Here is a 13530-nt window from a genome sequence, read left to right on the forward strand (position 1 = left end):
TGGAATGATAATTCTTAATTTAAATTTTTTTTTTATTTACATTAGGGAAGAGCACCCCTGGACGACACAGCAGCACCCCTGGACGACACAGCACCCCTTTATGAACTGCAGCCCTGGCCCCTTGATTGACAGGACAACAGTGACACAGCAGCACCCCGCACTTTATGTACAGCAGCCCCAGCGCGACAACACTGCACCCTTGAACAACAGAGCTCGTCTGTCCTGGCACTCCCCACAGCCGGAGTGAAATGGCGCCGATCACCGGGACCTTTATAGAATCCAAAACCAGAGAGAATCAGACAGCGGGATGACGACGTTTTGCCTCATTTTGATTCAGAGTTAGGCCCGTATGCATTTAGCTGCGATAATTTCTCCTCCGTCTGCGAAATGTACTTTTCGCCTACATCGCATGTTTTTGGCGAATTCACTTTTCGTGCGCGTCGCTGCTTTTCGCCTTATTTGTTTATAAAGGACGCATAAACAGGACCTGGCGAAACGGAAACAGGTGAAAAGTGCTGTCAGATTTGGGGAAATCAGCCTGACACCCCCCAAAAGATGCTCTAACATTGGCGATCAATGTAGTTGCCCCCGAATACCACTACTGAAGGTATTTCGGGTAGTTTTTTTGGGGGAGAAAATAAGTAGTCCCAGCAAATTTGGGGTACATGAAAATGGGTGCGAGAATGGTTAAAAATTGCAAAAGTGAAGTTTAAAAAAACCATGAACGTGCCTTCAGCATGCACCTGCAATGTAAGAAACACCTCCCCCATACTTGCAGACCCCCCAAGAGCTCATTTCACTAGTTTATACCCCAACTTTGTTTGTTTTTTTGCCCCCTTTTTCAATGGCAATGTTTGGGGTGTTCCTCTTTTTTTTTTAAAGCAGTTAACCTTTGGGGACCTGACACAGGGGTGCAGGGCAGTTTCCCCAACTTTTTACCCCAAAACCACAATTCTACCCTTTTTTCTGCCTGCTATTCATAGGCGAAACTTGTCCGCTTAGTACATTGCATTGACTTTCCGCTTACGCAAAAAGTCTTTGTGATTGAATAGGGTGAAAAGTTTCCACCTGGCAAAATTACGTCACCCGCGATACTTTTCGCGGATTCGGACTTATCACGGCTAATTGAATACGGGCCTTAGGTGGGAAAACCTGATGTTCGGGTGGGTCCTGTTCTTGGAGAACCGGACCTGCTCGCACATTCAGCCCATATTAATGACTTGTATAAAAGGGAGCCATCTTGTGCTTAGTCAGCTAAGGCAGAACACAGCTTTTCCCCTCATGTAAAATGTTTCACAGCTTTACAGAGACGTACACGTGGAGAAAGGTCTCACAATCCAGCACCAGCATCAGCGGGCACCAGGCCTCCTCCAGTGTCACTAGGTCATAGTGGATATTGGTCCAGACCACAAAATGGCTGCCTTCACCGTGTGCTGGGGACAGGTGGCCCTTTAACACTGTGGCTTTATCTTAGAATGGCAGCAAGCACTAGGATACATTTAATTAGAATCGGATATTCATTTCACTTTTCCATCTAAACTAAATGTCAAAGCTTTTCTAGGCCAGATAGGAAACCTTTACTGTGACATTAAATGGGCTAAATAAATGTACTATAGACAGGCCTTGGACAGATACCCTTCTCATCTACAGATCAGTGGGCATGCTCGGCCAAACAGGACAACGCCATCCTATAACTGGCAGAACACACAATAGATCCGGGAGGCCTCATGTAGATAACTGAAGATACATTTAATTTAGATCCAGACCCTGTAAGTCCACATTACACAACAAAGGCAGCGGCGCGCCTAGAAAGGCCACATTACACAACAAAGGCAGCAGCGCACCTAGAAAGGCCAAATTACACAACAAAGGCAGCAGCGCGCCTAGAAAGGCCACATTACACAACAAAGGCAGCGGCGCGCCTAGAAAGGCCACATTACACAACAAAGGCAGCGGCGCGCCTAGAAAGGCCACATTACACAACAAAGGCAGCAACGCGCCTAGAAAGGCCACATTACACAACAAAGGCAGCGGCGCGCCTAGAAAGGCCACATTACACAACAAAGGCAGCAGCGCGCCTAGAAAGGCCACATTACACAACAAAGGCAGCAGCGCGCCTAGAAAGGCCACATTACACAACAAAGGCAGCGGTGCGCCTAGAAAGGGCACATTACACAACAAAGGCAGCGGCGCGCCCAGAAAGGCCACATTACACAACAAAGGCAGCGGCGCGCCCAGAAAGGCCACATTACACAACAAAGGCAGCGGCGCGCCTAGAAAGGCCACATTGCACAACAAAGGCAGCAACGCGCCTAGAAAGGCCACATTGCACAACAAAGGCAGCAACGCGCCTAGAAAGGCCACATTACACAACAAAGGCAGCAGCGCGCCTAGAAAGGCCACAATACACAACAAGGGCAGCGGCGCGCCTAGAAAGGCCACATTACACAACAAGGGCAGCGGCGCGCCTAGAAAGGCCACATTACACAACAAAGGCAGCGGCGCGCCTGGAAAGGCCACATTACACAACAAAGGCAGCGGCGCGCCTAGAAAGGCCACATTACACAACAAAGGCAGCGGCGCGCCTGGAAAGGCCACATGCAATGAATAAAACATTAATCTGCACAAAGTCTGGCTGGAAATCACACACTGAATGTGACGGTCGCTCTCCCTACAGAGAAGCGTGAAATCGGCTTTTATTACAATGTAGTGCTCGCCTACCTGCCTTGAGGACTCACCCAATCAGCATGATAATGTAGCCTAGGTGAGTGCCTCGTGCCTCAGTGACTCCCCTAGACCACAATGATGTCATGGCTGCTTCTACTGTGTGCAGGTGACAGTAATAATAATCTGATATTTCAAGGAAATAGTAACAAGTTGATCGTACATATGGGCAGATTTATCTGCCAGGCAGTGTCCTTGGGTTCCTGAAGATTGGGGCACAGAAGCCAGCACCCCCAGTGTTACTCCTATGTACACTCCCCGAATAACACACAGGCACTGGGGAGGGGGGTGCCGGGGAACAGATTCTCTTCCTTACATTAGGTTCCAACAAATCACAGACGATACGTCCTGCAGGCACCTGACGTACAGCGCCATTACCCCTCTCCCCTGCAGGCACCTGACGTACAGCGCGATTACCCCTCTCCCCTACAGGCACCTGACGTACAGCGCCATTACCCCTCTCCCCTGCAGGCACCTGACATACAGCGTGATTACCCCTCTCCCCTGCAGGCACCTGACATACAGCGTGATTACCCCTCTGCCCTGCAGGCACCTGACGTACAGCACGATTACCCCTCTCCCCTGCAGGCACCTGATGCACAGCGCGATTACTCCTCTCCCCTGCAGGCACCTGACGCACAGCGCAATTACCCCTCTCCCCTGCAGGCACCTGACGTACAGCGCGATTACCCCTCTCCCCTGCAGGTTCTCTCCCCTGATTGCTGGCTGGTCTCATCCCTACACCTATATCAGTCATTACTTTATATACCGTACTGTAGTACTGACACAAGCTCTACCTTGTGTATTGCAGAAGATATTACTATTAGACAAGTTTTCTTATACTTTCCCAAACAGCAAAGATCAACACAAAATGATTTACCGCTACTGAAATTGCAAAAAAGGAACTAAAAGCAAACACGTAGATTTAACTTCTCTAAACAGTAATAATTTGATGGTTTTGGTTTGACACCAGTTCATCTTCCCAAAACTGCAGAAATCTATGGAATATATTTACAGAATAATCTGCATTGAAACCAATAATACATTTATATTTATCTGTGCTGGTCTGCATTGTCCAGACACACAGCAATGGTGCAGGAATAATCTGGCAGCCTGACAATACGTACCATTGTGTAACGTAGGCACCCGGCTGCATATTAATGAGCGTACCGATGAGTATATTGAAGCTGGAAGGGGGAGATCAGAGCATTAGACTCTTATTGCCCCCGTGCTCCCATCCCCCGGCTCTGCACAGTGATCTGTAGCTCTGATAGACGCCATCACCTCTTCTCCTGGTACCCAGGAATACCAGCGGGGGATGGTCAGGAAGGTTTATTCATACTTAGTTGAACTCTTTCTTTGCTACTGAATATACATGTAACACTGCTGGTGTGTATGCGGAGGATGAGTCGCACTCGACCTTAACACTGAAATGGCTAAAAATAAAAGTGCCCCATTCACATACGCATAGCAGAGACTGTAAGTAGGCCGATGTTTGGTGATGTGAGCCGATGTGTACCGATACGAGCCGATGTGTACCGATACGAGCCGATGTGTACGAGAATACCCTTTGTGATGTCACTGGCTCAGATACAATGCAAACTGCCATTTGTCCTGGTTTTCCTAAAATGCTGCCATTTACAACTGATCACTGTAATCTGGATATTATACATTTACATACGATGAATTCCTGTTGCGCCTGGTAAAGCTGTTCTAGGTGAAAAAATATATTTTATTATTTAAATAAATGACAGGTTGAGATATTGTTAAATACATTTTATGGGGTGCACACAATCTATTTGTACATGTTTCTGTTGTGATCATGGAGGAAGATATTTCTCTGCGCACAGCTAACATCCTGTCACTAGAGTACTGCGGCCAGCACCTTTATATTACACAGGAAATGGGGGAATACTGAGAACATGGCTGCAACAGCAACTGTATAACGTATACAAAACATACCTAGTTCTGTCAAGTTATGAAAACATTTAAATATATATTATATATCTATCCTATCTATCAGTATACATCTACCTATCCTATCTATTTATTATACACAGTAGAATTGCTGATAATAACAATTACAGTATACAGGTACAATTGTATTTTAGGTTAAACGTCCCTGTAACTACAAGTGGACACTTACCGGAGCAAGTAACGCAGGATATTCCCTCCGCACTGAGATTATACTTCAGGTCTAAGAGCAGCTGTATATTGGTGCCTGGACTGAAGAGGACCGGCGCCCGGCTGGCAGGACGGAGATGACCAGCAAAGGATATAGAGAGGATGAGGACGGCTACAAATATACCTGCAGAGAGCACACAAGTCACCGATTAGGGCAGTTCCCCATCCCCCTCTCCTGGTTCTTATAGAGAAGTCTGAGATACTCATTTACTAACATTGCTCACAGGTGCGAACCTGTGCCAATACCACCACCATCATCATCAGTCAGCCAATCAGTGTCCAGCTCAGGACACCCCTGTACTAATACCACCATCATCATCATCATCAGTCAGCCAATCAGTGCACAGCTCAGGACACCCCTGTGCTAATACCACCACCATCAGTCAGCCAATCAGTGCCCAGCTGAGGAAACCCCTGTACTAATACCACCACCATCATCATCAGTCAGCCAATCAGTGCACAGCTCAGAACACCACTGTGCTAATACCACCATCATCATCATCATCTGTCAGCCAATCAGTGCCCAGCTCAGGACACCCCTGTGCTAATACCACCATCATCATCATCAGTCAGCCAATCAGTGCCCAGCTCAGGACACCCCTGTGCTAATACCATCATCATCAGTCAGCCAATCAGTGCCCAGCTCAGGACACCCCTGTGCTAATACCATCATCATCATCAGTCAGCCAATCAGTGCCCAGCTCAGGACACCCCTGTACTAATACCACCATCATCATCAGTCAGCCAATCAGTGCCCAGCTCAGGACACCCCTGTGCTAATACCACCATCATCATCAGTCAGCCAATCAGTGCCCAGCTCAGGACACCCCTGTGCTAATAATACCATCATCATCAGTCAGCCAATCAGTGCACAGCTCAGGACACCCCTGTGCTAATACCACCACCACCACCATCATCATCATCAGTCAGCCAATCAGTGCCCAGCTCAGGACACCCCTGTGCTAATACCACCATCATCATCAGTCAGCCAATCAGTGCCCAGCTCAGGACACCCCTGTGATAATACCACCATCATCTGTCAGCCAATCAGTGCCCAGTTCAGAACACCCCTGTGCTAATACCACCATCATCTGTCAGCAAATCAGTGCCCAGCTTTGGACACCCCTGTGCTAATACCACCATCATCATCAGTCAGCCAATCAGTGCACAGCTCAGGACGACCCTGTGCTAATACCACCATCATCATCATCAGTCAGCCAATCAGTGCCCAGCTCAGGACACCCCTGTGCTAATACCACCATCATCATCTGTCAGCCAATCAGTGCCCAGCTCAGGACACCCCTGTGCTAATACCATCATCATCAGTCAGCCAATCAGTGCCCAGCTCAGAACACCCCTGTGCTAATACCACCATCATCATCATCAGTCAGCCAATCAGTGCCCAGCTCAGGACACCCCTGTGCTAATACCACCATCATCATCATCTGTCAGCCAATCAGTGCCCAGCTCAGGACACCCCTGTGCTAATACCACCACCATCATCATCATCAGTCAGCCAATCAGTGCCCAGCTCAGGACACCCCTGTGCTAATACCACCATAATCATCTGTCAGCCAATCAGTGCCCAGCTCAGGACACCCCTGTGCTAATACCACCATCATCATCATCAGTCAGCCAATCAGTGCCCAGCTCAGGAGACCCCTGTGCTAATACCACCACCACCATCAGTCAGCCAATCAGTGCCCAGCTCAGGACACCCCTGTGATAATACCACCATCATCTGTCAGCCAATCAGTGCCCAGTTCAGAACACCCCTGTGCTAATACCACCATCATCTGTCAGCAAATCAGTGCCCAGCTTTGGACACCCCTGTGCTAATATCACCATCATCATCAGTCAGCCAATCAGTGCACAGCTCAGGACAACCCTGTGCTAATACCACCATCATCATCATCAGTCAGCCAATCAGTGCCCAGCTCGGGACACCCCTGTGCTAATACCATCATCATCAGTCAGCCAATCAGTGCCCAGCTCAGAACACCCCTGTGCTAATACCACCATCATCATCATCAGTCAGCCAATCAGTGCCCAGCTCAGGACACCCCTGTGCTAATACCACCATCATCATCATCTGTCAGCCAATCAGTGCCCAGCTCAGGACACCCCTGTGCTAATACCACCATAATCATCTGTCAGCCAATCAGTGCCCAGCTCAGGACACCCCTGTGCTAATACCACCATCATCATCATCAGTCAGCCAATCAGTGCCCAGCTCAGGAGACCCCTGTGCTAATACCACCACCACCATCAGTCAGCCAATCAGTGCCCAGCTCAGGACACCCCTGTGCTAATACCATCATCATCATCTGTCAGCCAATCAGTGCCCAGCTTAGGACACCCCTGTGCTAATACCACCATCACCACTATCAGTTAGCCAATCAGTGCCCAGCTCAGGACACCCCTGTGCTAATACCATCATCATCATCAGTCAGCCAATCAGTGCCCAGCTCAGGACACCCCTGTGCTAATACCATCACCACCATCAGTCAGCCAATCAGTGCCCAGCTCAGGACACCCCTGTGCTAATACCACCATCATCATCTGTCAGCCAATCAGTGCCCAGCTCAGGACACCCCTGTGCTAATACCATCATCAGTCGGCCAATCAGTGCCCAGCTCAGGACGCCCCTGTGCTAATACCACCATCATCATCATCATCAGTCAGCCAATCAGTGCCCAGCTCAGGACACCCCTGTGCTAATACCACCATCATCATAATCAGTCAGCCAATCAGTGCCCAGCTCAGGACACCCCTGTTCTAATACCACCATCATCATCAGTCAGCCAATCAGTGACCAGCTCAGGACACCCCTGTGCTAATACCACCATCATCATCATCAGTCAGCCAATCAGTGTCCAGCTCAGGACACCCCTGTGCTAATACCACCATCATCATCAGTCAGCCAATCAGTGCCCAGCTCAGGACACCCCTGTGCTAATACCACCATCATCATCTATCAGCCAATCAATGCCCAGCTCAGGACACCCCTGTGCTAATACCAACATCATGTCAGCCAATCAGAGCCCAGCTCAGGACACCCCTGTGCTAATACCACCACCACCACCATCAGTCAGCCAATCAGTGCCCAGCTCAGGACACCCCTGTGCTAATACCACCATCATCATCATCATCAGTCAGCCAATCAGTGCCCAGCTCAGGACACCCCTGTGCTAATACCATCATCATCAGTCAGCCAATCAGTGCCCAGCTCAGGACACCCCTGTGCTAATACCATCATCATCTGTCAGCCGATCAGTGCCCAGTTCAGGACACCCCTGTGCTAATACCACCATCATCTGTCAGCAAATCAGTGCCCAGCTTTGGACACCCCTGTGCTAATACCACCATCATCATCAGTCAGCCAATCAGTGCACAGCTCAGGACAACCCTGTGCTAATAACACCATCATCATCATCAGTCAGCCAATCAGTGACCAGCTCAGGACACCCCTGTGCTAATACCACCATCATCATCATCTGTCAGCCAATCAGTGTCCAGCTCAGGACACCCCTGTGCTAATACCACCATCATCATCAGTCAGCCAATCAGTGCCCAGCTCAGGACACCCCTGTGCTAATACCACCATCATCATCTATCAGCCAATCAATGCCCAGCTCAGGACACCCCTGTGCTAATACCAACATCATGTCAGCCAATCAGAGCCCAGCTCAGGACACCCCTGTGCTAATACCACCACCACCACCATCAGTCAGCCAATCAGTGCCCAGCTCAGGACACCCCTGTGCTAATACCACCATCATCATCATCATCAGTCAGCCAATCAGTGCCCAGCTCAGGACACCCCTGTGCTAATACCATCATCATCAGTCAGCCAATCAGTGCCCAGCTCAGGACACCCCTGTGCTAATACCATCATCATCATCATCATCAGTCAGCCAATCAGTGCCCAGCTCAGGACACCCCTGTACTAATACCACCATCATCATCAGTCAGCCAATCAGTGCCCAGCTCAGGACACCCCTGTGCTAATACCACCATCATCATCAGTCAGCCAATCAGTGCCCAGCTCAGGACACCCCTGTGCTAATACCACCACCACCACCACCACCATCATCATCATCATCAGTCAGCCAATCAGTGCCCAGCTCAGAACACCCCTGTGCTAATACCACCATCATCATCATCTTTCAGTGAATCAGTGCCCAGCTCAGGACACCCCTGTGCTAATACCATCATCATCAGTCAGCCAATCAGTGCCCAGCTCAGGACACCCCTGTGCTAAAACCACCATCATCTGTCAGCCAATCAGTGCCCAGTTCAGAACACCCCTGTGTTAATACCACCATCATCTGTCAGCAAATCAGTGCCCAGCTTTGGACACCCCTGTGCTAATACCACCATCATCATCTGTCAGCCAATCAGTGCCCAGCTCAGAACACCCCTGTGCTAATACCACCATCATCTGTCAGCCAATCAGTGCCCAGCTCAGGACACCCCTGTGCTAATACCATCATCAGTCAGCCAATCAGTGCCCAGCTCAGGACACCCCTCTGCTAATACCACCATCACCACCATCAGTCAGCCAATCAGTGCCCAGCTCAGGACACCCCTGTGATAATACCACCATCATATGTCAGCCAATCAGTGCCCAGTTCAGAACACCCCTGTGCTAATACCACCATCATCTGTCAGCAAATCAGTGCCCAGCTTTGGACACCCCTGTGCTAATACCACCATCATCATCAGTCAGCCAATCAGTGCACAGCTCAGGACAACCCTGTGCTAATACCACCATCATCATCATCAGTCAGCCAATCAGTGCCCAGCTCGGGACACCCCTGTGCTAATACCACCATCATCAGTCAGCCAATCAGTGCCCAGCTCAGGACACCCCTGTGCTAATACCACCATCATCAGTCAGCCAATCAGTGCCCAGCTCAGGAGACCCCTGTGCTAATACCACCACCACCATCAGTCAGCCAATCAGTGCCCAGCTCAGGACACCCCTGTGCTAATACCATCATCATCATCTGTCAGCCAATCAGTGCCCAGCTCAGGACACCCCTGTGCTAATACCACCATCACCACTATCAGTTAGCCAATCAGTGCCCAGCTCAGGACACCCCTGTGCTAATACCATCATCATCATCAGTCAGCCAATCAGTGCCCAGCTCAGGACACCCCTGTGCTAATACCATCACCACCATCAGTCAGCCAATCAGTGCCCAGCTCAGGACACCCCTGTGCTAATACAACCATCATCATCTGTCAGCCAATCAGTGCCCAGCTCAGGACACCCCTGTGCTAATACCATCATCATCAGTCAGCCAATCAGTGCCCAGCTCAGGACGCCCTAGTGCTAATACCACCATCATCATCATCATCAGTCAGCCAATCAGTGCCCAGCTCAGGACACCCCTGTGCTAATACCACCATCATCATAATCAGTCAGCCAATCAGTGCCCAGCTCAGGACACCCCTGTTCTAATACCACCATCATCATCAGTCAGCCAATCAGTGACCAGCTCAGGACACCCCTGTGCTAATACCACCATCATCATCATCAGTCAGCCAATCAGTGTCCAGCTCAGGACACCCCTGTGCTAATACCACCATCATCATCAGTCAGCCAATCAGTGCCCAGCTCAGGACACCCCTGTGCTAATACCACCATCATCATCTATCAGCCAATCAATGCCCAGCTCAGGACACCCCTGTGCTAATACCAACATCATGTCAGCCAATCAGAGCCCAGCTCAGGACACCCCTGTGCTAATACCACCACCATCATCATCATCAGTCAGCCAATCAGTGCCCAGCTCAGAACACCCCTGTGCTAATACCACCATCATCATCATCAGTCAGCCAATCAGTGCCCAGCTCAGGACACCCCTGTGCTAATACCACCATCATCATCATCAGTCAGCCAATCAGTGCCCAGCTCAGGACACCCCTGTGCTAATACCATCACCACCATCAGTCAGCCAATCAGTGCCCAGCTCAGGACACCCCTGTGCTAATACCACCACCATCATCATCATCATCAGTCAGCCAATCAGTGCCCAGCTCAGGACACCCCTGTGCTAATACCACCATCATCTGTCAACCAATCAGTGGCCAGCTCAGGACACCCCTGTGCTAATACCACCATCATCATCATCTGTCAGCCAATCAATGCCCAGCTCAGAACACCCCTGTGCTAATACCATCATCATCAGTCAGCCAATCAGTGCCCAGCTCAGAACACCCCTGTGCTAATACCACCATCATCATCATCAGTCAGCCAATCAGTGCCCAGCTCAGGACACCCCTGTGCTAATACCACCACCATCATCATCATCATCATCAGCCAGCCAATCAGTGCCCAGCTCAGAACACCCCTGTGCTAATACCACCATCAACATCATCATCAGTCAGCCAATCAGTGCCCAGCTCAGGACACCCCTGTGCTAATACCACCACCACCACCATCAGTCAGCCAATCAGTGCCCAGCTCAGGACACCCCTGTGCTAATACCACCATAATCATCAGTCAGCCAATCAGTGCCCAGCTCAGGACACCCCTGTGCTAATACCATCATCATCAGTCAGCCAATCAGTGCCCAGCTCAGAACACCCCTGTGCTAATACCATCATCATCATCTGTCAGCCAATCAGTGCCCAGCTCAGGACACCCCTGTGCTAATACCACCACCACCATCAGTCAGCCAATCAGTGCCCAGCTCAGGACACCCCTGTGCTAATACCATCATCATCATCTGTCAGCCAATCAGTGCCCAGCTCAGGACACCCCTGTGCTAATACCACCATCACCACTATCAGTTAGCCAATCAGTGCCCAGCTCAGGACACCCCTGTGCTAATACCATCATCATCATCAGTCAGCCAATCAGTGCCCAGCTCAGGACACCCCTGTGCTAATACCATCACCACCATCAGTCAGCCAATCAGTGCCCAGCTCAGGACACCCCTGTGCTAATACAACCATCATCATCTGTCAGCCAATCAGTGCCCAGCTCAGGACACCCCTGTGCTAATACCATCATCATCAGTCAGCCAATCAGTGCCCAGCTCAGGACGCCCTAGTGCTAATACCACCATCATCATCATCATCAGTCAGCCAATCAGTGCCCAGCTCAGGACACCCCTGTGCTAATACCACCATCATCATAATCAGTCAGCCAATCAGTGCCCAGCTCAGGACACCCCTGTTCTAATACCACCATCATCATCAGTCAGCCAATCAGTGACCAGCTCAGGACACCCCTGTGCTAATACCACCATCATCATCATCAGTCAGCCAATCAGTGTCCAGCTCAGGACACCCCTGTGCTAATACCACCATCATCATCAGTCAGCCAATCAGTGCCCAGCTCAGGACACCCCTGTGCTAATACCACCATCATCATCTATCAGCCAATCAATGCCCAGCTCAGGACACCCCTGTGCTAATACCAACATCATGTCAGCCAATCAGAGCCCAGCTCAGGACACCCCTGTGCTAATACCACCACCATCATCATCATCAGTCAGCCAATCAGTGCCCAGCTCAGAACACCCCTGTGCTAATACCACCATCATCATCATCAGTCAGCCAATCAGTGCCCAGCTCAGGACACCCCTGTGCTAATACCACCATCATCATCATCAGTCAGCCAATCAGTGCCCAGCTCAGGACACCCCTGTGCTAATACCATCACCACCATCAGTCAGCCAATCAGTGCCCAGCTCAGGACACCCCTGTGCTAATACCACCACCATCATCATCATCATCAGTCAGCCAATCAGTGCCCAGCTCAGGACACCCCTGTGCTAATACCACCATCATCTGTCAACCAATCAGTGCCCAGCTCAGGACACCCCTGTGCTAATACCACCATCATCATCATCTGTCAGCCAATCAATGCCCAGCTCAGAACACCCCTGTGCTAATACCATCATCATCAGTCAGCCAATCAGTGCCCAGCTCAGAACACCCCTGTGCTAATACCACCATCATCATCATCAGTCAGCCAATCAGTGCCCAGCTCAGGACACCCCTGTGCTAATACCACCACCATCATCATCATCATCAGCCAGCCAATCAGTGCCCAGCTCAGAACACCCCTGTGCTAATACCACCATCAACATCATCATCAGTCAGCCAATCAGTGCCCAGCTCAGGACACCCCTGTGCTAATACCACCACCACCACCATCAGTCAGCCAATCAGTGCCCAGCTCAGGACACCCCTGTGCTAATACCACCATAATCATCAGTCAGCCAATCAGTGCCCAGCTCAGGACACCCCTGTGCTAATACCATCATCATCAGTCAGCCAATCAGTGCCCAGCTCAGAACACCCCTGTGCTAATACCACCATCATCATCATCAGTCAGCCAATCAGTGCCCAGCTCAGGACACCCCTGTGCTAATACCACCATCATCATCTGTCAGCCAATCAGTGCCCAGCTCAGGACACCCCTGTGCTAATACCACCATCATCGTCTGTCAGCCAATCAGTGCCCAGCTCAGGACACCCCTGTACTAATACCACCATCATCATCAGTCAGCCAATCAGTGCACAGCTCAGGACACCCCTGTGCTAATACCATCATCATCAGTCAGCCAATCAGTGCCAAGCTCAGGACGCCCCTGTGCT

At 50.3% G+C, this 13530-nt stretch overlaps 1 protein-coding gene across 1 annotated transcript in view; it reads right to left on the reverse strand.

The window, feature by feature from the left end:
- The window catches only part of DISP3 (dispatched RND transporter family member 3), a 363985-nt gene that overhangs the window by 88964 nt on the left and 261491 nt on the right, over positions 1-13530 (reverse strand). Inside the window, exon 10 of the mRNA XM_088457578.1 lies at positions 4871-5032. Within this exon, the coding sequence (XP_088313704.1) occupies positions 4871-5032 (162 nt within the window). The remainder of the gene's footprint in view (positions 1-4870; positions 5033-13530) is intronic.

Source organism: Taudactylus pleione, unplaced genomic scaffold, assembly GCF_031769625.1.
Source record: "Taudactylus pleione unplaced genomic scaffold, aTauple2 ptg000770l, whole genome shotgun sequence".
NCBI lineage: Eukaryota > Metazoa > Chordata > Amphibia > Anura > Myobatrachidae > Taudactylus > Taudactylus pleione.